At 47.8% G+C, this 26,921-nt stretch overlaps 2 protein-coding genes across 10 annotated transcripts in view; one reads left to right on the forward strand and one right to left on the reverse strand.

Moving 5' to 3' along the window:
* The window catches only part of LOC142398498 (uncharacterized), a 462,406-nt gene that overhangs the window by 139,845 nt on the left and 295,640 nt on the right, over positions 1-26,921 (forward strand). The window lies entirely within an intron of this gene.
* rasal2 (RAS protein activator like 2) overlaps positions 1-26,921 on the reverse strand; it is an 87,420-nt gene that overhangs the window by 30,593 nt on the left and 29,906 nt on the right. For 5 of the 9 annotated variants that reach the window (XM_075482497.1, XM_075482502.1, XM_075482496.1 and 2 more), the window contains exons 2-4: positions 25,099-25,226; positions 23,974-24,097; positions 3,721-3,827 (exon numbers count right to left, since the gene is read on the reverse strand). In XM_075482497.1, coding sequence (XP_075338612.1) covers positions 3,721-3,827; positions 23,974-24,097; positions 25,099-25,226 — 359 coding nt within the window. The other 4 variants (XM_075482498.1, XM_075482501.1, XM_075482499.1 and 1 more) reach the window with 4 other exon arrangements.

Below are 26,921 nucleotides of genomic sequence, written 5' to 3' on the forward strand. Positions count from 1 at the left end.
GCCGGCTGCCCCGCTGACACCGATGAGTCACGTCTCAGATAAACTGATCAAACCCTTCAGCCATCAGGTGGTTTGTCACTGCAGAAGCTCAGAGCCGAGCAGAGAAGCCGAGCGGCCTCGTTTCCTGAGATATTAATACCCTCAAACACCCCCCTCCCTGACAAACTGCCCCCAGGCTCAAAGGCTCCCATTGATGCATCAGAATCCAGAGACTCCAAACCCCTCGCAGACCGGCTGGAGTCTGCGTCGGTTCGCCGACCGAGATCACCAACGACAGACAGAACAACAGCACAAACTCTCAGCTCTGCTTCACACCACAACGACGGAGGCCCTAAAGCTTCATCTGGCTCCAACTTTCTACCAGAAAACTCAAGGAACTCATAAAAGAGACTTCTTCCAACAGGAACTAAAGAAAAAGACTCTTACACTGTTCCAAACGACTGGTTTAAAGCTTAAAGAGGCTGATTTAAATAATCACTGCCCTGGACTTGTGCTTACTGCTGGCAAAAAGAGTCTCATGGAGGAGTACCAGTAAACCAAAAATCATCAACTGGGTTAAGGAAATATCCACAACTTTACCCATGGAGAAGATAACTTACATTATAAAAGGGAAAATATCACCATTTCAAAACATTTGGGGTCCTTTTATAGAATATATGGAGAGTGTAGATTTAAGTAATGTGGGTAACGAAGACGAAGAGCCGTAGTTGTTGGTAGTCTGTGATCTATTTTCTTTTGATATTTGATTTTTTTTATTCTGTATGGATTGTACATCTGAATCTGTATTTTTGAACCATAAAGGCACAATAGCAAAAATAATATGGGCTTATTCTTTACAAGATAGAGAAACGTTTATTGTTCTGGTTTCTTTTCTTTTCCTTTTGTTTTTGTACTTGTACTAAGTGTTGCTCTATATTATCTCATAAATATTTGACTTGTAAGGAAGGACAATTTGAATGTTGGATAATAACTTTGCCCCTGATGTCTCCTTGGACATGAGAGCGCTCTTATTTCTGAATATATGTGTGTTTTGGAAACATGTTGAAAACTCAATAAAGAGAATGTTGGGAAAAAAGAAAAAAGGCTGATTTTCCAGACTGGAATGTGAGTCGGGACATTCGGTCTTTCAGTCCAGCTGCTGATTGTTCATGAATCGGTTCAGTTTTAAACTCAAAGATCTGAAACCGGACTTCAACTCATCCACAAAAAGACTTGGAAATTCACAAAAGCCATGAATTAGCTTCGATCTGCAGCTCACAATCCTTCACCTGGGCTCCTGAACAGACTCGAAAGTCTCTGACTTGGTCTCGTCATTCTAAGAAGTCAGACTCGACTTGGACCTGTTCATCTTATATCTATGATTTGAATTGGACTCCCCACAGGTCACCTGAAAACACAAGATTTTACTTTCAAGCCTTTGTTTGGACAAGTCCTCTAAAGACTCGACTTGTGACTCGGCTAAACTTAAAGACCTCTCGGACTTGGACTAATCCTCACAATCCTCCTAATTTTCCTTCCAAAAACCAAACAAGAAGACTCGGGTGAATCGGTCCGCTGCTCCAAAGACTTCAGACCCGACATATCCCAATAAACTCCCCGAAACACCCGAGGACTGGCACGAACGGGCGGACGACACAGTGAAGAGAGACTCAGGAGCCGACTCGACCCTTTGCTTTGACTAGTTTCCTACAGCTCTAAGACTTGTCCGGGACGAGTCCTGCACAGACTGAGCCGCTTCAGCTCAAAGCGCCGCAGGAAGCCTTTACAGCAGGTGTTCAGCCATGTTTGGAGTCCTGACAGCTGAAGATGAAATGTTTTTAGACGCACGCTTCGCCTGAGTGCCGGTTAAAAATAGTCCATCTCGGGCTCCTTTGTTGATGCTCCTCAGCAGAAGGGATGCAGCGGCACGCCGAACACTTCCAGTAGTCGCCGGGCCTCAGCTCTACGCGCTAATAACTCGGGTTCACAGGTCTCATTACATACATGACAAGTCTGGTTCTTTTAGTCTGGTACAGAGTGAATTCACCTAGGCCAAGGCCCCCCAAACAGTGTCAGCTTCTGGCCCCCTCTGCAAACCACAGACGATGCTACAACATATGTAAAGAAACATCAACTTTTAGAAGGTATTTTCCTTCTTTTCTTCACGGACAGCAGCTCGCTGTGTGAATGCAGCCTGACTAAATGCTCCTCTTTACGTCTGAAGAAGTCTGCCGCATGTTTTTGTATCAGGTGACGCTGAAGTTTCGAAGGTTTTGAACACTCATCTGAGGGTCTCCAGACAGAGGACGCTGTAAAGCCAAACTTAATGTACGCTGCCTCATACTCTCTGATTTTAGTCGGCCAGTTCTTTCAGTCTCTTCCAAGTCAGAAATCTCTCCATGTTGGCTAAGCTAGCTACATGCTAGCTTGAGGAGCAGAGCAGCTTGAGAACAGGCGCAAACCGCCAGGTCTACCATGTTTTGACTGGCAGCCAATCAGAAACACGAGCATGGCAAATAACATTTCCATATGATATATTATTATAAATTGTATTTTACAATACTGATTAAAAAAATTTGACTATTTTTTATAATGTTGTTTAAAAAAAACTGTATTTTCTATTTTTTTATTATCTTCCCTCCAATTTTCTGAGGCCCCCCAGGGGGCCGCGGCCCCCACTTTGGAAACCACTGACCATGGACTGAAAGGAGCCACGGCGAGCTGTACAGCGCACAGCTGATCTGCTCACAGTAAAAATGTGTCGGAGCCAGTCGCAAGCTTGAATAATAGAAATAATTCTGCCCACCCTGACTGCTGCTGCAGCTGAGACGGGCCAAACCATGAAAAACCAGCGCTGGACCGGTCCCCCCAAACGGCCCAGACTACAGTTTGCTCTCATCTCTATTGATTTTTGAGAAGAAATAAAGTTAAAAACAGCATGTATGAGGACAAAATAGTTAAACTACGCATCAGGATCGGAAACAACCCCTTTAGTTCTCTAAGGAACCCAGACTTAGTCTGGCCTAAGACTAGATTCTCAGACCTTTAAAGACCTCAAACCAGACTCCACTAAAGAACAGAACCAGAACAGAATCCGGCCTAGTCTTTCTAAGACTTGAAACTAAACCTGAACTCCAAGTCTGAAGACAGGGGACTAGACTGAAACAAGGCTTTTAAAGACCCTAAACTAAAACTACCATCTACAGACCCAAGACTCCAGTTGGTACGGTCCTTTAAAGACCCGGGAAAAGAGTTAGACTCGTCTAACAAAGACCAGCGATTAGACTCGAGTTACTCCTATAAAGTCCTGCGACTACACTTGCATCAAAGAACAGTCTTGGACACGTCTTCTAAAGAACCCAGATTTAACCCGGCCCGGTCCAACACCAGAGTCGGATTAGCCGTTCTGACCTGAGACTAGACTTGGACTAAATATCTGGGACTCTGCACTTTAAAGACCAAAACCTAAAACTGCACTTGTCCTCTACAGAACCAAGACTAGACCTGGAACGAGACAAAAAACCAGAAACAGACTCCGACTCGTCCAGTAAAGACCAGAGACTAGAGTGAGTATTACTCCAAAGAGCTTCGACCGGACCAGACGAGCCTGAGACGAGTCCTCTAAGGAGCTCAGAACAGATTTAGACTTTTAAAACTGGAAAATAATAAAGTTAGGAGTCTGCTGACGGGTCAGTGGAGGCTCAGAGGTGAAGACGCTTCGTGGTCACGGCGGTTACTCACCGGCACTTTGAAAGGAGACGAGTTTGGATTGTCCACCGCGACGCTCTTGTCAGAACTCCCCAAACCAGAGATGCTCCTCCTCCTCGGAGATCGCTCCGAAGACACTTCTGTCGACACAAAGAGAGACAAGCGGTTAATGGAGATCAAAGCGGCCTCTTCCTCCCCATCATCACCATCATCATCATCATCAGCCTGTGAGCTGTCGCTCTGAGCCGGACGGCCGAGGCTGAGCGATGACATTCAGACACGGTGGAGGACAAACTGTCTGTTGGCTGATGGACGGACGGATGCTGAACATCCATCGATCGGTTTCAGAAAATGGAGCTCAGCACATTTTACGACCCGACCTCCAGCGCGCGGCGAGCTCCGGATCGCAGAACGTTTGGCTGCTTTCAAAGACCAGAACCGACCGTCACGGCTTCTACTGAACGAAAGCAGCTGCAGACAGCGAACATCTCATCTGCCAATCACTTTCTGCTGGACGCCAATCAATCACACAAAGGTCCCAAAGACCCTTTTGACTCATGATGTCAGTTCTATCTGTTGCTAACTGGATGCTAACTCGATGCTAACAGGTCCATTTAGCTTAAACTGCAGGATCAGGAGGCTGCTGGAAGAAAAGAACAATGGCCCGTAAGTTCTGGTGCTTTGGGTTCGACCCAGAATGAAGACTTTAAAGAGCCCAGACTCTTTGGTCTTAAAGATCCGACTGTGCCAGCGTCAGCTCACAGTCAGATTCTGACGGTTTACGGAACCGTCCCACATCGCCTTTAAATGAACAGAATCAAACACTGAAGCCCACTTTGAAGGCTGGAACTGAAGCAGCTGAGCTCAGATAAGATCCGGTTCAGCTGCTCGACACCAGAATCAACAGTCCCGGGTCGATGTGGAGCCGTCCAATCAGCAGCCAGCGGAGTCAACACGATGTTTACGTGCCATGAGAACATGTGGAGACGTCCTGCGGTCAGCAGGACGCGGCCGGCCGGCGGCGCCGCAGCATGCAGCAGCGTTCGGGTCCGGATCAGGTTCCATCCGCATGCAGCGCCGCAGCCGAGCAAACTTTCATGCACACACACACACACACACACACACACACACACACCAACAGCCCCGATGGTGGAGGAGGAGCGGCGAGGACGTCTCCGTGGGGACCGTCTCCGCGGGGACCGTCTCCGTGGGGACCGTCCTCGCCGCGGACACAAAGTTAGGGCAACATGCGGCAGGAAGCCCGGAGCGGCGGCTCGGTCACATGACGGAAACATACAGACGGTACCTCGGTCGCAGCTGTTCCCCATCATCTGAGGAGAGGACGCACACGCACACACGGGGTCAGACGGGATTGGCCGAAGCAGCCGCCACCTGTCAGCCAATGAGGAGAAGCTCAAACATCCGTCTGCGTCCCATCAACATCCTCTCCGGCTTCCCCCGACCGGCCTCTCCCTCCTCACCGCCGCATCCTCTCTCTCTCCACTCAGCTGTAACTCTAAACCTCGATCTGCCTCCCTCTCCTCCTCTCAGAGGTTTCACTGCATTTATTCAATCAATCCTCCTCCTCCTCCTCTTCTTCTCCTCTCTGCAGCTGCTCATTCGCAGCCTCCCTCCCTCCCTCCCTCCCTCCCTCCCCCGAGCTGCATGTCGCCGCTCTCACGATAATCACTGAATAAGTTTCCTCTCAGCCGGCTGATGTGGGACACAACTCTGGAGGCTGCAGCTATTACTGTGTGTCACAGCGTGCACGTGTGTGCACGTGTGTGCACGTGTGTGCACGTGTGTCCTGGAGCAGAACCAGCACACACACAAAGTGATTTCTGAAGACTTGGTTTCAGGATCAGGGTTAAGGTGAGAAGCTGGGAAAGTGTGATCCAGATCACTGTGATTATTCACAGATTATTCTGATTACTCAATGATTATTCACTGATTATTCACAGATTATTCAATGATTATTTACTGATTACTCACAGATTATTCAATGATCATTCATTGATTATTCTGTGATTATTCACTGATTATTCTGTGATTATTCACTGATTCTTCTCTGATTATTCACTGATTACTCTCTGATTCTTCTCACTGATTATTCTCTGATTATTCTGTGATTCTTTGATTATTCACTGATTCTTCTTTGATTATTCACTGATTATTCTCTGATTCTTCTGTGATTATTCTGTGATTATTCTCTGATTACTCACTGATTACTCACTGATTCTACTCTGATTATTCTCTGATTACTCACTGATTATACTCAGATTATTCACTGATTACTCACTGATTATTCACTGATTATTCTGTGATTATTCTCTGATTACTCACTGATTCTTCTCTGATTCTTCACACTGATTATTCTCTGATTATTCACACTGATTATTCAATGATTATTCTCTGATTACTCACTGATTGTTCTCTGATTTTATTCCACTTTAATGCGAACATAACTATCCTGATAATGGTCAGACTTTACCCTCTGATAAGAGCATCTTAAGTCTTAGTTTATTAGTTGGGACGTCTTCATTAAACCAAAGCAGTTGTTTGTTCGCGTCCCTCCAGTTTAGCTACAACAGTATTTGTGTGAGCGAGTCCTCACGGCGCTAGTAGAACCGCGGTAAGCTAGCTCCTCCCACATTACGTGCATCAGACTTTGACGTACACGACGCGATTTTTCAAGCGATTTCAAAGTTGTCAGTAGCAGATGCTAGCAGAGAACAGAGGGAAGCTAGCAGAGAAGGAAGCTAGCAGAGAACAGAAGAATGCTAGTAGAGAACAGAAGGAAGTTAGCAGAGAACAGAAGGAAGCTAGCAGAGAACAGGAGGAAGCTAACTGAGAACAGAAGGAAGCTAGCAGAGAACAGAAGGAAGCTAGCAAAGAACTGAAGGAAGCTAGCAGAGAACAGAAGGAAGCTAGCAGAGAACAGAAGGAAGCTAGCAGAGAACAGAGGGAAGCTAGAAGAGAACAGAGGGAAGCTAGCAGAAAATAGAAGGAAGCTAGCAGAGAACAGAGGGAAGCTAGGAGAAAACAAAAGGAAGCTAGCAGAGAACAGAGGGAAGCTAGAAGAGAACAGAGGGAAGCTAGCAGAAAACAAAAGGAAGCTAGCAGAGAACAGACGGAAGCTAGCAGAGAACAGAAGGAAGCTAGGAGAGAACAGAAGGAAGCTTGCAGAGAGCAGGAGGGAAGCTAGCAGAGAACAGAGGGAAGCTAGCAGAGAACAGAAGGAAGCTAGCAGAGAACAGAAGGAAGCTAGCAGAGAACAGAGGGAAGCTAGCAGAGAACAGAAGGAAGCTAGCAGAGAACAGAAGGAAGCTAGCAGAGAACAGAGGGAAGCTAGCAGAAAACAGAAGGAAGCTAGCAGAGAACAGAGGGAAGCTAGCAGAAAACAGAAGGAAGCTAGCAGAGAACAGAAGGAAGCTAGCGGAGAACAGAAGGAAGCTAGCAGAGAGCAGAAGGAAGCTAGCAGAGAGCAGGAGGGAAGCTAGCAGAGAGCAGGAAGGAAGCTAGCAGAGAACAGAAGGACGCTAGCAGAGAACAGAAGGAAGCTAGCAGAGAGCAGGAGGGAAGCTAGCAGAGAACAGAAGGACGCTAGCAGAGAACAGAAGGAAGCTAGCAGAGAGCAGAAGGACGCTAGCAGAGAACAGAAGGAAGCAAGCAGAGAGCAGAAGGACGCTAGCAGAGAACAGAAGGACGCTAGCAGAGAACAGAAGGAAGCTAGCAGAGAACAGAAGGAAGCTAGCAGAGAACAGAAGGAAGCAAGCAGAGAACAGAAGGAAGCAAGCAGAGAACAGAAGGAAGCAAGCAGAGAACAGAAGGAAGCAAGCAGAGAACAGAAGGAAACCGAGGCAACTCGAGGACAAATAGTGGCTAATTTCTGTTGAAATGTCACCAGAACTACCCGATCTTTTAAAAAAAATATTCCAATATGACACAATATAACCTGCTGTTATTTCACTCTCTGTTTCTGAGTCACTGTGTTGTCTGATAACAGACAAAAAAATAGGAAATAAGAGGCTTTATTAGGATTTCAGCTGCATTAAAATACAGTTTATGAAAGCAGAGAAGTAGGAGAGAAGCTAACAGATGTTAGCACAGATGGATGTTAGCTTGAAAGCTAATAGCTGCTGTTCTATAATCCTGTTATCAGTGTCAGGAGGACGAATGTTTGGAGATAAATATGTTTTTTTTATCCCTGAATGTGGCATTACATAAAAGCTGGAATGAGCACATCAGTGGATCTCCAGGACAAATCTCTTCATGAAGCCCAGAACTCTGAACATGTGGGGAAACAGATATAAAACCAGTCCTGATGGACTAGCTGGATGTCAGGGGATGTAACTAACCAGCAGCTCTGATCAGCAGAGAGCAGCTCAGGTTTTCATCCTCATCCTGCCGCTGCTAACGAGATATCGATCCGAGGAGGCTGGGCGGATCCAGCAGAGCATTGGGCCTGACCTTCACAGACCGGGTCACAGTCGGCGGGACAGACTGGAGACCGGCAGACACGAGTCTGGACCACAGAGGCGACGCTGTTAAATGTCCGACTCCAGTTTCTGCTCATCCTGATCTGGCTTTAAAGATCGAGTCCTCGTGCAGGCGGAGGAAAAAACCACATCAGCTCAGTGTGCACCGAGAGGCTCGGACTAATTCCTGGATGTGTTTTCTGTTCCTGACGGGACGAGTTCCAGGCTGGCAGCTGAAAGATTCGCTCACGTGTCGGTTTCACGGACTCGTGGGAAAATGCTGCTAAAAATAAACGGGAGCGGCCGAGCTCAGAGAGGATGTTATCAGGTGTCCAAAACTCATCCATCAGTCAGAAAAACCCTGAAAGGCCTCATCCATCAAAAGAGAGGAAACACAGAACCTCAGGGGCCATGATGGGTTATTCACACTCACTCACCGAAAGGATCGGATTATTGGCTAAATTACAATCAGACTAAGTTATTAAGTACATGTAGACACATTAAAGGGACAGTTCGCCTCTTTTGACATGAAGCTGTGTAACATCCCATATCAGCAACATCATTTCTGAACATCTTCTTACCCCCTGCTGCGTCCTGTGAGCAGAGTTCCAGCCTCGTTTTGGTGTTGATGAAGGTAGTCCGGCTAGTTGGCTGGGGTTTAAAAAATAAAGCGTCTTGCTTCTCAAAACAATATGCGTTCAACAGAGTAATACATTTGCATCACAAAATTATTCTCCAGGAAAAAGTCAGACCTCACATCTCTTGGCCCTATTTTCTCTCCCTTCGTATCACTGCCTGTTAGGGCTGCACAATATATCAAATTTTAATCACGATAACGATATTGGCTTCCCGCGATCAAATTCGCGTGATCGAGCGATATTTAAAGATATATCCGTCCATAGAACGCTCCATATTAAAGGTGTTTTCAAACATCCTCCGCTTTAACCCTCTCTGGTGTTTTTTAAAGCCACTCTAAGCGCTCCGTAAACCACTGTCTGATCACATGCCTCCATGAGCCAATCAGAGCTGCTCCCTGCACCGCGCAGTTTAGTTTCTAGATGTAGACACTAGTTACAGAGGACAAAGTAACGTGGCGAACACACCACAGCAGGTAGCAGTCGGTCTTATGAGCTATAAACAATCTTAACAGAGAAAACCAAAAATGTCTAACGTGGCCGAGGCCGAGGCCGAGGACCGGATCGTCATCCGTTGTGTGGAAGCATTTTGGGTTCGAGGCGAGTGACACAACACAAGAAAAGGTGATGTGCAAAGAGTGCCGTACGGTTGTGTTGGCGCCACGAAGCAACACAACGAACAATATGGATACGGATCTTTAATATGGATGTGAAAGCCTATGTGACAATAAAATTTGTTTTGGTTAAAATCAACAAATAATCGTGATAATTAATCGTGATAATCATTTTGGCCATTATCGTGCAGCCCTACTGCCTGCTGTGCAGACCGAGCAGCAAACACCGAAACAGGCGCGGCTGTCGCTAGGTGGCTAATCGCAGTGATATGAAAACGCTTTATTTTTTAAACCCCAGCCAACTAGCCGGACTACCTTCATCAACACCAAAACGAGGCTGGAACTCTGCTCACAGGACGCAGCAGGGGGTAAGAAGATGTTCAGAAATGATGTTGCTGATATGGGATGTTACACAGCTTCATGTCAGAAGAGGCGAACTGTCCCTTTAAATCTGACTAAGAACTGGATCGGATGGGATTCAGACCCCGAGATAACTGGGCTGAAAGTCACTCTAAACCTGCTTGTAGACGCTGAAGCTCGTGGTGAATCAGACTTTGCGTTCTGCGCATGCTCCAGATGTTTTCCCGGGGTCGTGACCCGGAAGTCAAAGGAGACGATATTCCTGTTGTTGTCGCCGTCAGAAAGAAACAAACAACGCGATGGAGAATGCTCCGTTGGGCATCGAGTTTGTGCAACAAGCAGCTCATCACAGAGCAAATGTAGAGGGACGTAGCTTCATCTGGCTCTGCGTTCTCCATCTTTCTCCAATGCCTGAGTTTGTTGTTGTTGTTGGTGGTGCAGAGGTCAACAGGAAGTGGCTCTATTAGCAACAGCTGGAATGGGTACAGCGCCACCTATCATACCGGGGTATGACACGCTTTGTGCCTCTGATCCCATTCATTCACCGCCAGATATCCAAGGAGAATTACCCTTAATAACTCAGTCTGATTGTAATTTAGCCAATAATCCGATCCTTTCGGTGCCATGTGACCCCACTGAGTGGAAACTACGAGTCGGATTAAAGAAAACGTAAAACTGTGAGCAGCAGAACCTTGTTCTGAACACACTGACGTATTTCTGTGAATCTTCTGTGTATCATATTGTTTTTATGGCAGGTTAAAGAGGCCCCTCACCTCACATATAATGGGAGTGAACTGGGGTTTGAATGGGTGCACGTTTAGGCATTAAAGTGGTTTATGGCAGAATTTAGTGACATCACTGAGCTGAAAAAAATCTCCCAGACATAATCTAATTTAAATCTGGATTCTGCAAAAAAAAAAATATATATATATATTTTTGAAAATTAAATAAAAAGGCATCGATTAAGCCATTAATTTAAGATTCTGGCGGTTTCGGTGCTCCATAATCAACAAAGACACCATTAAACTGCAGAATCAGTGACCTTCAGGTGTTACAGGTTCGTTTCTGCAGGCTTTACAACACACCTGAGAAGAAATACTGCCCCCCCCCCCACACTGTTAGACCGCACCTGCCCCCTGTGGCAGTCTGACCTTTGACCCCGGGTGTGGTGGAGCTCTGACACGGCCAGACGAGGCTGAATGAGAGAGTGATGTCAGACAGCAGAGCAGGAATGCTGGGAACGCCACCTTTGTGTGCAGGTGGGCGTGTCCGTCTGCTGCGCCGGGCGACCTCAGACAGGCGAGAGAAAAAGGTGCGGCCCGGAACCTGCTGCCTAATCTTACCCACTCGATCCCACGGTCTGGTCCAGTAAAAAAAAAAAACGTATTCCACAATATTTATATATATATTTATAATATTTTCTCAGAACTGAAGCTTTTTACCACCTGGTGGAATACGTGGAGATTTAAGAACAAAATATATTCAGACTTCTGACAACTTAAATGTGAGAATTGAATATTTTTGGGGGAAATGTGGGAAAAGTTTGAAGAATTGAGAATAAAAAATGTTTTAAATGAACTTTCTTTCATTTGAATTTAATTCATTTTGGCTGCTTCTTCACTAAAGTTTAGTTATTGATTAGTTATTGATTCCAGCTGCTGTCTCATGCGTGGACCCCCGGCAGACTCAGGCGGATCCAGATGTTGGTCCAGGTGTGGCACAGGATGAGCAGCTTTGTTCCTCAGGTGTTCCTGTGGATTTACTGTCAGTCGGGAAGTTTGTGAACCTCCTGAAGGGGAGCAGAGTCCAAGCCAAACTGGTTTATTTGGTCTCATTGTGCTCCGAGTGTTCAGCTTTCACAACAAATATTCAAAGAATTTCTTTTCACTGAATGAAACTGGCTGTTTGAGGAGCCGCCGCCTCTCCTCACATTCCTCTGAATCTATTAACATCTCTGCCTCCAGTTGGAGCTGCCGGGATCACAACTCTGATTCAGACGGATCTGATCTAATCTGAACAATAAAGTTTGTTTCTAAAGAAAGAAACGGCATTTTCATGCAGATGAATATTCTCTCTGAATGCGACAGTCCTGTTCGGCGTTCAAAGGAACCTTTATTGCCCCCCCACAGACAGCTGGATACAGCTTTTCCACACGTATGAATCTGTGAGCAGTGCATACACATAAAGGGTTTGGGATAAAAGTGGGAAAAACATGCGGGAAAAGTGTGAGGATTAAAGAGTCCAATGAAAGGTAAACAACAACAATCCTTCACTGTTAAAAAGGTCAATGGATGCAGAGACGAACAAACTGCCTGTCGGTACTTTATCTGCGAGCTGACGGGAGAAGCTCAAAAAGGTGATTTAGGTCAGATGATATTGTTAAAATTGGCTTTGTTCGTAGACATTATGACTGTATTCTCCCTGACCTAAAGTGATCCAGGATGGAGACATGACCTTAACTGAGACTGACCCAGACAAAACAAGGAACCCTGAGAATCCAGGTGCGAAAAGCACACACACATTATTTGGGTTACTCAGAGACATTATTTGGCTTATGACGAAGAACCTACTCATATCCAATCATATTTGATTAATAAGGGATCCAACGTGTGAAACAATGACACATATAAATACATATAAATACATAATGTAACCGGAAATCGAGGCTCTGTCTGACGGATTCCTGCGAGAGTTCTGTCATACCGAGTCCAGCGCTGAAATACTTCATTTGTTGCCAGAAACAAAGGCTTCATTTTCACTTGAGATTACTCCGGTCTGTTCTTGAGCTTTCAATTAAAGAATCGAATCTAACAATATGGACTGAACTCTGTTCAGAACTCTGGTCTCTTATGAAGATGCTTCTGAGTCATAGACAGAGACTCATAGTGACTCTGGTAACCTGACCCGGGGACCATGGTGATGCAACCAGGTAAGAACCTGAAGGTACCTCCATAAGCCTGGAGTCCTGATCCAAAGCGCAGACACCGGGTAACAGATCTGATCCTTTCTCACACCGGGTGTGAACAGGTGGCCTTAAAGCCGTCCACATGTGGTCGGTGATGATGCTGGGCCATCCAGCTGCTGGACCAATCAGCTGCTGAGAGATCTCTGACATCAGCAGCTCCATCCGACCTGGGAACAGCCGGAGCCACGACTGCCGTAACACGAATCCCACGAAGCCAATCACAGCAGACACCATCAGCGTAGTCTGCTGCGATTGGCCGAGCAGCTTCTCATGTGACCTGTGACGTCATCACTGTCCTGTGACACAATGAAGCAACACGAGAAGACGACTGCAACAATTTCCTGTCATGAGCCGCATTCGGACAGAGCAGTTCTGATAGCTGCCCTTCTCCAGGGGAACTGTTTCAGTCTGCATTCCCACATGAGTCGGACCTGATGGGGACTGATGCGGCGCAGCCGTCTGCGACAGCGACGTGTTACTTTAGCGCCACATTCAACAACAAAACAGAACAAAACAAAACCCGGTAAAAGTAAGGAGAGAAGAAGAAAACAGCACCAAGAAGCTAATATGGAGAGCGGGGAGGCCACCGTGTTCATGGTCTGCATGATGGTGATATTAATCATGGACGATCACATCAGGCGTCTAACATGGAGGCTGGAAGAGCTCACAGAGAGAGTCAGGAGACAAAGGATGGAGCGCAGGCCGTACTTCTTGGTTTCATGAAGGAAGGAGAGCAGAGCGCCGCAGACAAAGGAGACCACGTGGAGGTTTAACTTATTAAACACGCTAAGGTTGTGTCCGTGTCGTATGAGGAAACATTTCAGCCTGACAACATGACAAGGGGCGGAGCTACCGACCACCAAGGGGCGGGGCTACCGACCACCAAGGGGCGGGGCTACCGACCACCAAGGGGCGGAGCTACCAGCCACAAAGGGGCGGAGCTACCAGCCACCAAGGGGCGGAGCTACCGACCACCAAGGGGCGGAGCTACCAGCCACTAAGGGCAGGAGCTACCGACCACCAAGGGGCGGGGCTACCGACCACCAAGGGGCGGGGCTACCAACCACCAAACAACCCCGAGGGCCGCGGTCCCTGGTTCCCGAGGGCCGCGGCCCCTGGTTCCCGAGGGCCGCGGCCCCTGGTTCCCGAGGGCCGCGGTCCCTAGTTACCGAGCGCCGAGGTCCCTAGTTCCCGAGCGCCGAGGTCCCTAGTTCCCGAGGGCCGCGGTCCCTAGTTCCCGAGGGCCGCGGTCCCTAGTTCCCGAGGGCCGCGGTCCCTAGTTCCCGAGGGCCGCGGTCCCTAGTTACCGAGCGCCGAGGTCCCTAGTTCCCGAGCGCCGAGGTCCCTAGTTCCCGAGGGCCGCGGTCCCTAGTTCCCGAGCGCCGAGGTCCCTAGTTCCCGAGGGCCGCGGTCCCTAGTTCCCGAGCGCCGAGGTCCCTAGTTCCCGAGCGCCGAGGTCCCTAGTTCCCGAGGGCCGCGGTCCCTAGTTCCCGAGCGCCGAGGTCCCTAGTTCCCGAGCGCCGAGGTCCCTAGTTCCCGAGCGCCGAGGTCCCTAGTTCCCGAGGGCCGCGGTCCCTAGTTCCCGAGCGCCGAGGTCCCTAGTTCCCGAGGGCCGCGGTCCCTAGTTCCCGAGCGCCGAGGTCCCTAGTTCCCGAGGGCCGCGGTCCCTAGTTCCCGAGGGCCGCGGTCCCTAGTTCCCGAGGGCCGCGGTCCCTAGTTCCTGTATGTGCGAATAAACGTCCCCGTTCCTGAAAAGGTTACAGGAACTGCAGAAGGTTCCTACAGTGGGAATGTGGCTTATCAGAGACGTTTTTCTTAAACACATTTATATAAAATACACCAAAATATGTCCCGACCCAGAGTCCCTGCCTTCCTGGAACCTTTAAAGTGTCCTGATCAGCAGTTCTGCAGCTTCCTGAAGCTCTCTCTGAGTTTCTCTTTGGACATTTTCTGCTTCTTCCCTCATCTTCAGTCCTTGTACCTGAGCATCTTCAGAGGAATGTGTTTTCTCTTTGTTAAGCCACTGAACTCTGAGCTATGAACCATTCAGGCAGGAAAAAGGCTCCTAACTCAAGGGATGAACCAGTGTTGTGTCCACATTTTAAACTGGATCTTTAGGCACTTTGTTCCCAGCAGCCTGTCACAGAGACACATCATTTGTTCCCATTTCTTTAGCTGCATCTGTGAAAAACAGCTTCATAGTTTCAACTTTTTTGTATATTTACGTTTAAAACTGCTTTCAGTTACCAAAAGAGTCAAATTAATATAAGAAATCCAGTTTAAAAAAATCCTAATCCCAAAATAATGAACGTTATCACGTCTAAAAGTAGGAAAAAAACAGACAATAATAAGAATGATATGTTATTCAACATCAAGAAAAAGTAAATAAGATTCAATTTAAAGCTTAAAAAAGGAATATAAGATATAATCTAATCACTTATTATGGAACAATTAATATAAATGAAATGATTAAACTGCTTTATGCCACCAGAAATGAATAATCTAGAAGCTCTTTGTGGGTTTTAGGCTGGAATTAAGATTTGTTCCCATTTCTTTAGCTGCATGTGTGAAAAACAGCAAAGATAACACAGTGTGACAGACAGAAAACAGGATTTCTGCAGCAACAAGGTGATTCCCAAAGAGCTGTTAGCTGAAAACTTGGCATATCTCAGCACGCGTGTCCCTAAAACATCTATCTGCAGGTAAAAGGTTCAGGAGGATGAAAAGCTGGGAGGTTAAAGTGTAATTTCTGTCCTCCTGGTGGGGGAGGGTCTGACTGAGCATGTGCAGAGTGGAAGCTCAGCTCGGTTCTGATTGGAGGAATCAGAGTTTAAACTAATCAGAGAAGTTAACATCTTCATCCTGCCTGAGGACACGTTTCCTCTCATCAGTGTCACGGTTCAGATGGAAAGCTGGGCAGAGTTTCAGGTTCCACTTCACGCCAAACTAACGTTAAACACACGGAAATTACGGAGGAAAACAGCCGGAATCTGTTCTGATCAACACGATCGATCGGTGCTCGCTCTGCGGCTCACACAAAGAATAACTCAACTTTAAAGCTCGGACGGCCGGACACGGAGAACAGGAGCAGCAGGTCCCTGCTGGCAGGCGGACGCTCCGCCGCTTCACGCCGTGTTTTCACCAGCCGCGAAGCCGGAGGAGCGAGCGCCGAGCCGGGCAGCGAGCTGGCCGGCCGCCGGTGTCCGAACACCGGGGAGAAGCTGCAGGAGGAGCCGCAGGAGGAGCCGACTCACCCAGAAAGTCCATCAGAGGAGCGCCGGAGTCCTCCGAGAGAGAGCAACTCTCATTCAGTCCGAGCGGGTGCACGCTGTCAGCCTCACGCACACTTCCGTCCACCCCTTCACAATAAAGCTCCTGCATTCTGAGCGCAGCCTTCAAACTAAAGCTTCAGGCTTTCTCATCCGGTTATTCTGCCGGAAATGTGTCTGATGGACGCTTCATTTAGTTAAATACTTTAGGTTAAAGCTGCAGTCTGCAGGATTTGTTGTTGTCATACGTAAAGTCCTACTTTTTGGCATTTTAAGAGTTTACATGATCTATCAGAACGCTTGAAGTTGAAAACGGTGACCTCCGTAGTCGCAAAATGCAAGAAATGCTTATTTTTTAACCGAAAACTAAAAAGTTATTCAACTTCCTGTCCCGCCCCATCAAAACACATGAGAACTCGTGCACGTAGACGTGCACGCCAGATGCGCCTACACGACTCCTCATTCATCAACTCACCTGTCATTTGCGATCATGGAAGACACAGTAAGTAGACAAGCCCGTAATGAAGTTCAATAGTCCAGATAAATAAGCGTGGGGACGAGCCTACCTTGTATCGCGCGTGCACAATCGGTGATTGACAGGCAGCAGAGCCCAGCTCGTAACCTGATTGGTTACCTTTTACCGGTCCGGTCTGCAATTTTGTAAACAAACCTGCTGGCTTTGGAGGGACCTAGCGGGACATATAGGGGACCTAGAGAACTCATTTTTTTTTTGTATTGGGGTATTTAATGTACTACTTTCAGAATCCCCGGACAGTTCCAGGCATTATGCTTGAAAAAGAGTTGCAGACTGCAGCTTTAAGTCAACATGAACTCAAACTCTTTGTGGCTTTACGCTGTGAAGCCGACCCATTCATGACAATAAAGCGGAATTAATGCAGAATTAATGCAGAATTTATGCAGAAGGAATGCGAAATGAATGCAGACTTAATTCAGAATTAATGAGAAATTAATGCAGAAATTAAAGCAGAATGAATGCAGAATTAAAGCAGAATTAAAGCAGAATTAAAGCAGAATGAATGCAGAATAAATGCAGAATGAATGCAGAATTAAAGCAGAATTAAAGCAGAATGAATGCAGAACTAAAGCAGAATTAAAGCAGAATTAAAGCAGAATGAATGCAGAACTAAAGCAGAATTAAAGCAGAATTAAAGCAGAATGAATGCAGAACTAAAGCAGAATTAAAGCAGAATTAAAGCAGAATTAAAGCAGAATGAATGCAGCTTTAAGCTCAGAAGAGTCTTAAATGAAATAAATGAAACTAGAGTTTAACTCGACTCAAACCTCCGAATTTAACAAGAAAAAGATAAAAGTGCAGACAGACAGAAGTCCATAAAGTAGTTAAATATAGTTCTACACTTTTAATTACATTAACTTCACGGCAGCTGATTGATGTCAGTTTAATCATCCTGATCAATAACAGGTGGCGTTTTATTCTGAGTCCTCCACCAGCTGCTGAACTCTCCTTCAAACCTCACATCATGATTTTATTTTGAAGGAGCGCCTGCAGCCCGATGTGTGGATTTATTGTGGCGGGGCTGACAGGAATGCAGCCCGACCACAGCTGCAAGTCATCCACAGACCAAAACAACAACAGGACACAAACAGAAACAGGTTTCACGGCAGGACAAGTGTGAAGAATCCACATTCAGACCAAGTCCAACAGAAGCAGAACTTCCGTTAACTTCAGACTATGAACCGCAGTTTTCTGCGATTCCATCAGCGACACATCGAACACAACAGCGTCCGAAACCGTCTGAAACTGTCCGAAAGGAAAGGTTCCCAGGAACGGTTCTGAGGAAAGGTTCCCAGGAAAGGTTCCTTCAGAGGAAACAGTTTGCCCACGGATGGAGTCCGATGTCAGCTGATGGTGCGGTCCGTTTCAGGCAGTAAAATCTCACTGACTGCACCTTTTACTCCAAACCCTCGCGCTGCTTCCCACAGGTCAGCGGCGGGCTGTGGACGCCAGCACCTCGAGGCGAAGGAAACGCCACAGCGAGGGGAGGAAGGCGGAGCCTGGAACATGTAATTAGGCTGTAAAATTACAGCCGAGCGTTCCCTCACTGCTGACACATCTCACGTCAACACGCAATTACATTCAGACTGAAAACACAAGATTAACCACCAGAAAGCTGCTGCGAGGCGCATAATCTGCCACCAGAGCCCAGAACCTGCCCAATAAACCAGCAGACCGGCCCAGTATAAAGCCAGCAGACCGGCCCAGTATAAAGCAGACTGGCCCAGTTTAAAGCCAGCAGACCGGCCCAGTATAAAGCCAGCAGACCGGCCCAGTATAAAGCCAGCAGACCGGCCCAGTATAAAGCCAGCAGACCGGCCCAGTATAAAGCCAGCAGACCGGCCCAGTATAAAGCCAGCAGACCGGCCCAGTATAACCAGTATAAAGCAGACCGGCCCAGTTTAAAGCCAGCAGACCGGCCCAGTATAAAGCAGACCGGCCCAGTTTAAAGCCAGCAGACCGGCCCAGTATAAAGCCAGCAGACCGGCCCAGTATAAAGCCAGCAGACCGGCCCAGTATAACCAGTATAAAGCAGACCGGCCCAGTTTAAAGCCAGCAGACCGGCCCAGTATAAAGCAGACCGGCCCAGTTTAAAGCCAGCAGACCGGCCCAGTATAAAGCCAGCAGACCGGCCCAGTATAACCAGTATAAAGCAGACCGGCCCAGTATAAAGCAGACCGGCCCAGTATAACCAGTATAAAGCAGACCGGCCCAGTATAAAGCCAGCAGACCGGCCCAGTATAACCAGTATAAAGCAGACCGGCCCAGTATAAAGCCAGCAGACCGGCCCAGTATAAAACCAGCAGACCGGCCCAGTATAACCAGTATAAAGCAGACCGGCCCAGTATAAAGCCAGCAGACCGGCCCAGTATAAAGCCAGCAGACCGGCCCAGTATAAAACCAGCAGACCGGCCCAGTATAACCAGTATAAAGCAGACCGGCCCAGTATAACCAGTATAAAGCCAGCAGACCGGCCCAGTATAAAGCCAGCAGACCGGCCCAGTATAACCAGTATAAAGCAGACCGGCCCAGTATAACCAGTATAAAGCCAGCAGACCGGCCCAGTATAAAACCAGCAGACCGGCCCAGTATAACCAGTATAAAGCAGACCGGCCCAGTATAACCAGTATAAAGCAGACCGGCCCAGTATAACCAGTATAAAGCCAGCAGACCGGCCCAGTATAAAGCCAGCAGACCGGCCCAGTATAACCAGTATAAAGCAGACCGGCCCAGTATAAAGCAGACCGGCCCAGTATAACCAGTATAAAGCAGACCGGCCCAGTATAAAGCCAGCAGACCGGCCCAGTATAAAGCCAGCAGACCTGCCCAGTTTAAAGCAGACCGGCCCAGTATAAAGCCAGCAGACCGGCCCAGTATAAAGCAGACCGGCCCAGTTTAAAGCCAGCAGACCGGCCCAGTTTAAAGCCAGCAGACCGGCCCAGTATAACCAGTATAAAGCAGACCGGCCCAGTTTAAAGCCAGCAGACCGGCCCAGTATAACCAGTATAAAGCAGACCGGCCCAGTTTAAAGCCAGCAGACCGGCCCAGTTTAAAGCCAGCAGACCGGCCCAGTTTAAAGCAGACCGGCCCAGTATAAAGCCAGCAGACCGGCCCAGTATAAAGCCAGCAGACCTGCCCAGTTTAAAGCAGACCGGCCCAGTATAAAGCCAGCAGACCTGCCCAGTATAAAGCAGACCGGCCCAGTTTAAAGCCAGCAGACCGGCCCAGTTTAAAGCCAGCAGACCGGCCCAGTTTAAAGCAGACCGGCCCAGTATAAAGCCAGCAGACCGGCCCAGTTTAAAGCAGACCGGCCCAGTATAAAGCCAGCAGACCGCCCCAGTTTAAAGCAGACCGGCCCAGTATAAAGCCAGCAGACCGGCCCAGTTTAAAGCAGACCGGCCCAGTATAAAGCAGACCGGCCCAGTATAAAGCCAGCAGACCGGCCCAGTATAAAGCCAGCAGACCTGCCCAGTTTAAAGCAGACCGGCCCAGTATAAAGCCAGCAGACCGGCCCAGTATAACCAGTATAAAGCAGACCGGCCCAGTATAACCAGTATAAAGCCAGCAGACCGGCCCAGTATAACCAGTATAAAGCAGACCGGCCCAGTATAACCAGTATAAAGCCAGCAGACCGGCCCAGTATAAAGCCAGCAGACCGGCCCAGTATAACCAGTATAAAGCAGACCGGCCCAGTATAACCAGTATAAAGCAGACCGGCCCAGTATAACCAGTATAAAGCAGACCGGCCCAGTATAACCAGTATAAAGCAGACCGGCCCAGTATAACCAGTATAAAGCCAGCAGACCGGCCCAGTATAACCAGTATAAAGCCAGCAGACCGGCCCAGTATAAAGCCAGCAGACCGGCCCAGTATAAAGCCAGCAGACTGGCCCAGTTTAAAGCAGACCGGCCCAGTATAAAGCCAGCAGACTGGCCCAGTTTAAAGCAGACCGGCCCAGTATAAAGCCAGCAGACCGGCCCAGTATAACCAGTATAACCGCAGCATGAACCCAGTTAAACTGGCTGTGGGCCTGTTTGTGTGGCCAGATTAACATATAAATAACCCCCCCCCCGGCTGGGGGCTGAGGGGATTAGGGAGGTCAGGGAATGAAAGAGCTCCTCTGTGGCAGCACGGGACTCCCTGACCGATCAGACCTCCAACGGATCGATGGACCCATCAATGAAAGTGAAGTCTGGAGGCTCTGAGCGTCCCTTCGTCCCGTCCCAGATCCGGTTTGGTCCGGCACAGCCGGGTCCGGACCCCTGCGGCTCTGAGTGGGAATCCCCTCTGCTCAGGCATCCCACAGGGGGGCCGGCAGGGTCAGTCCACCTCCTTCAGCCGGACGGGGGGCCGGGGGGCCGGACACTGGACGCTTTGTCCTCAGACATTCCCTCTCAGAGCCGACGTTCCCACACTGAGCTGCTAAATTACAGGCTGCGCCTGAGCGCCTCATTATGTCAGCAAAGACATCCACCTGCCAGAGGACACGTCAGAGGACACGTCAGAGGACACGTCAGACACCAGAGGACACGCCAGACACCAGAGGACACGTCAGAGGACACGTCAGACACCAGAGGACACGTCAGAGGACACGTCAGACACCAGAGGACACGTCAGACACCAGAGGACACGTCAGAGGACACGTCAGACACCAGAGGACACGTCAGAGGACACGTCAGACACCAGAGGACACGTCAGACACCAGAGGACACGTCAGAGGACACGTCAGACACCAGAGGACACGTCAGACACCAGAGGACACGTCAGAGGACACGTCAGACACCAGAGGACACGTCAGAGGACACGTCAGACACCAGAGGACACGTCAGACACCAGAGGACACGTCAGAGGACACGTCAGACACCAGAGGACACGCCAGACACCAGAGGACACGTCAGAGGACACGTCAGACACCAGAGGACACGTCAGAGGACACGTCAGACACCAGAGGACACGCCAGAGGACACGCCAGACACCAGAGGACACGTCAGACACCAGAGGACACGTCAGACACCAGAGGACATGTCAGAGGACACGTCAGAGACGTCCTCCCAGGCAGCAGATTGGGTTTGTTCCAACCGTCAGAACATGTGTGGATGTTCAAATAATGAGTGACGGGTCTCTTTCTGTTTCCCTCCAACACTTAATGTCTTAAAGTGATCAATACTTCTCCAGCTTTCTGAAGGTGGTCATTACTGTGAAAAACAGCAAAGATAACACAGTGTGACAGACAGAAAACAGGATTTCTGCAGCAACAAGGTGATTCCCAAAGAGCTGTTAGCTGAAAACTTGGCATATCTCAGCATGCTGTGCAGTGTGTCCTTAAAACATTTGAGGAAACTGGACAAGTGGAGGACAGAAGAAGAAGTGTCAGGCCTAAAGAACTATCTCCAGCAGATGAACAGGATCTGAAAGTGATGTCCTTAAGAAAGAGGAAAAAATCCAGCAAAGCCCTGACACAGGAGCTGAGAGATGCATCTGGACCTTCAGCTGATCCATCTGCTGTTGGCCCAAGCCTCATCAGAAATGGGCTCCATGGAAGGGTGGCACAAAGCGTAACTCAGCCATAAAGCATAACACAAACTTCATTCAAAGTTTATATGTGACAGGAGACTCTCGGCTTTAACTGAACCACAGGGTTTGTTGATACATTATACAGCTTTGACACAACGACAGTTTACGTTTTAGGTAGACTACATCTCAGCTGAGGTGTCTCTCCCACTCTACTTCTTACTCTAAATTCAATACTGCACCAATTCCTCGAACAAATGTCTCTCATGTTCAAAATATCTGCCCGATCTGGACAAATTTTACTTCAAAACGTAGGCATTTTTGTCCTCTTTCACACAAAGTGACACTCATTGAGCTCTGCCACACATATTTCTTACAAATTGCCTGTGAGCCCAGAGATCGCCTCTCCATTTCCATTATAAAGGCCTAAAGTCATCAAATTCAGGTGAAAAATTATTTTAAAACTGCCATAAAAAATGAGCCGCACATAGTAGCCGAATGAAAATTACACCGCTGGCTTCTGCCGTCTCTTGGGGCGCTGACGGTTCAAGAATTATTCGGATCCGACTTTTACTTTTCGAACAGCGACCGTTTGTTCGAGACAGTCGAGTACAGTCAAAATTATAGTGTAATTTTAAGAAGCCATAGTGTGCGTACATGTCAGAGACACAGACGAGCCGCACCTGCTCCTGTTACCGGGGCAACGCCTTGTTAGCCTGCTCTGTTCTAATTTTCTAAATTCCAAAGAAGAGCTTTGGGATGTCCTTCAAGAAGCCTGGAGAACTATTCCTGAAGACTCCTTAAAGAAAGGACAGAAAGCTCGTCTGAGAGGGTTCAGGCTGTGCTGGAGGAGAAAGGAGCTCAGAGCAGATATTCACTTTAAAGCTGCTCAGAACTGAACTAACTCTGGTTCTGACTCAGATTCTGGGTTAATGTTCATGTTGGAACATGTTTCAGTGAATCTCTGCAGCTGTTACCATGGAAACATCTGCAGATATTCACTTTAAAGCTGCTCAGAACTGAACTAACTCTGGTTCTGCCTCAGATTCTGGGTTTATGTTCATGTTGGAACATGTTTCAGTGAATCTCTGCAGATGTTACCATGGAAACATCTGCAGATATTCACTTTAAAGCTGCTCAGAACTGAACTAACTCTGGTTCTGCCTCAGATTCTGGGTTTATGTTCATGTTGGAACATGTTTCAGTGAATCTCTGCAGCTGTTACCATGGAAACATCAGCAGATATTCACTTTAAAGCTGCTCAGAACTGAACTAACTCTGGTTCTGCCTCAGATTCTGGGTTTATGTTCATGTTGGAACATGTTTCAGTGAATCTCTGCAGCTGTTACCATGGAAACATCTGCAGATATTCACTTTAAAGCTGCTCAGAACTGAACTAACTCTGGTTCTGCCTCAGATTCTGGGTTTATGTTCATGTTGGAACATGTTTCAGTGAATCTCTGCAGCTGTTACCATGGAAACATCTGCAGATATTCACTTTAAAGCTGCTCAGAACTGAACTAACTCTGGTTCTGCCTCAGATTCTGGGTTTATGTTCATGTTGGAACATGTTTCAGTGAATCTCTGCAGCTGTTACCATGGAAACATCTGCAGATATTCACTTTAAAGCTGCTCAGAGCTGAACTAACTCTGGTTCTGCCTCAGATTCTGGGTTTATGTTCATGTTGGAACATGTTTCAGTGGAAATGCTGCTTCCTGTTTTTATATAAAACATAAAGAAATGAGGCTGATCAGGAGCTCTGACTGAACTGTAATCAGAGTGAAAACCTAAAACTTTGATTTGAAGCAGCAGCTTTTATCTTTATCTGGAATAACTTCAGGCTGTAATGTTAAACACAGAGACAGAAACCTCTCTAATCCTCATCAGTAATCCGGCCCGTTACGTAACCGCTGCTTACCCAGCACGGTGGCGCCCTCTGGCTGGAACTCGGGGAACTGTCCCTCCGAGGGGACGCTGACGGTCCTGCGGAGGCTCCGGGCCCTGGAGGAGTCGGCGGGGGAGTCCTGAGGCTCGGCGGCAGCCTGAAGGGAGGAGAGGGGAGGACGGGGGAGGTTAGTGTGAGCATTGTGAGCAGAAAGGGGACGGAAAGGAGACAGAAAGGGGACAGAAAGGAGACAGAAAGGAGACAGAAAGGGGACAGAAAGGGGACAGAAAGGAGACAGAAAGGAGACAGAAAGGAGACAGAAAGGAGACAGAAAGGAGACAGAAAGGGGACAGAAAGGAGACAGAAAGGAGACAGAAAGGAGACAGAAAGGGGGCAGAAAGGAGACAGAAAGGAGACAGAAAGGGGGCAGAAAGGAGACAGAAAGGAGACAGAAAGGAGACAGAAAGGAGACAGAAAGGGGGCAGAAAGGAGACAGAAAGGAGACAGAAAGGAGACAGAAAGGAGACAGAAAGGGGGCAGAAAGGAGACAGAAAGGAGACAGAAAGGGGACAGAAAGGGGGCAGAAAGGGGGCAGAAAGGAGACAGAAAGGAGACAGAAAGTGGACAGAAAGGAGACAGAAAGGAGACAGAAAGGGGGCAGAAAGGAGACAGAAAGGAGACAGAAAGGAGACAGAAAGGAGACAGAAAGGGGGCAGAAAGGAGACAGAAAGGAGACAGAAAGGGGACAGAAAGGAGACAGAAAGGGGACAGAAAGGAGACAGAAAGGGGACAGAAACAGAAAGGGGACAGAAAGGAGACAGAAAGGAGACAGAAAGGAGACAGAAAGGAGACAGAAAGGAGACAGAAAGGAGACAGAAAGGGGACAGAAACAGAAAGGGGACAGAAAGGAGACAGAAAGGGGACAGAAAGGAGACAGAAAGGGGACAGAAAGGAGACAGAAGGGGGGCAGAAAGGAGACAGAAAGGAGACAGAAAGGAGACAGAAAGGGGACAGAAAGGAGACAGAAAGGAGACAGAAAGGGGACAGAAAGGAGACAGAAAGGGGACAGAAAGGAGACAGAAAGGGGACAGAAAGGAGACAGAAAGGGGGCAGAAAGGAGACAGAAAGGAGACAGAAAGGAGACAGAAAGGGGCCCACCTCGTCGTCCTTGTTGAGCAGGATGAGCTGGCTGTCCGTCAGGATGCAGAACTTCCTGTCCCAGGCGGCGCCGGCGGCGTACGGACTCTGACCGCAGGAGAAGCGGTGGGCCGGAGGACCCTTCACATCTGAGCAGAAGGAAAACACGCCGTCAACAGGCTGCAAACATCAAGGCTGGAATTCAACAAGTCATCTGAGACACGGTGAAAATCACCCAGAAAAAAACGAGTTTAAATCAGTTTGAATCAGATTATTAAACGAGTTTAAAATGATTTTAAACGAGTTTAAATCAGATTATTAAACGAGTTTAAATCAGATTATTAAACAAGTTTAAATCAGATTATTAAATTAGTTTAAATCAGATTATTAAACGAGTTTAAATCAGATTATTAAATGAGTTTAAATCAGATTATTCAATGAGTTTAAATCAGATTATTAAATGAGTTTAAATCAGATTATTAAACGAGTTTGAATCAGATTATTAAATTAGTTTGAATCAGATTATTAAATTAGTTTAAATCAGATTATTAAACGAGTTTGAATCAGATTATTAAATTAGTTTGAATCAGATTATTAAATTAGTTTAAATCAGATTATTAAATCAGTTTGAATCAGATTATTAAACGAGTTTAAAATGATTTTAAACGAGTTTAAATCAGATTATTAAACGAGTTTAAATCAGATTATTAAACAAGTTTAAATCAGATTATTAAATTAGTTTAAATCAGATTATTAAACGAGTTTAAATCAGATTATTAAATTAGTTTGAATCAGATTATTAAATGAGTTTAAATCAGATTATTAAATTAGTTTTAATCAGATTATTAAATCAGTTTAAATCAGATTATTATTAATATATAACATATAAAATCTAATATAGTTATGATTGAAGTCTCTGAATCAGATTTTCAGCGTTTCCACACTTCAACACCTTCTGTGAACCGAGGCCGAACCAAGAACCGAGGCCGAACCAAGAACCGAGGCCGAACCGAGAACCGAGGCCGAACCGAGAACCGAGGCCGAACCGAGAACCGAGGCCGAACCAAGAACCGAGGCCGAACCGAGAACCGAGGCCCGAACCGAGAACCGAGCCTGAACCGAGAACCGAGGCCGAACCAAGAACCGAGGCCGAACCAAGAACCGAGGCCGAACCGAGAACCGAGAACCGAGGCCGAACCAAGAACCGAGGCCCGAACCGAGAACCGAGCCTGAACCGAGAACCGAGGCCGAACCAAGAACCGAGGCCGAACCGAGAACCGAGGCCGAACCGAGAACCGAGGCCCGAACCGAGAACCGAGGCCGAACCAAGAACCGAGGCCGAACCGAGAACCGAGGCCGAACCGAGGCCCAAACCGAGAACCGAGGCCCGAACCGAGAACCGAACCGAGGCCCGAACCGAGAACCAAGAACAGAGGCCCGAACCGAGAACCGAGGCCCCAACTGAGAACAGAGAACCGAACCGAGAACCGAGGCCCCAACTGAGAACAGAGAACCGAGCCTGAACCAAGAACCGAGGCCGAACCGAGAACCGAGGCCCGAACCGAGAACCGAGGCCCGAACCGAGGCCGAACCGAGAACCGAGGCCGAACCAAGAACCAAGGCCCGAACCGAGGCCCGAACCGAGAACCGAGAACCGACCGAGGCCCTGACCAAGAACCGAGAACCGAGGCCCACAAACTAAAGCAGATACCAGAAACACAAACAGAGTCAGCAGGGAAGGATTTTATAGAGTTAAAGTAAGTAACGGGTGGAATCTGTTCGTGTCGGAGATCTTTTCTGACGTAACATCCTTTAACACTGGAAACTGGATGATGTTCTGACGG

This window comes from Odontesthes bonariensis, chromosome 14 (assembly GCF_027942865.1).
Source record: "Odontesthes bonariensis isolate fOdoBon6 chromosome 14, fOdoBon6.hap1, whole genome shotgun sequence".
NCBI classification, from domain to species: Eukaryota; Metazoa; Chordata; class Actinopteri; order Atheriniformes; family Atherinopsidae; genus Odontesthes; species Odontesthes bonariensis.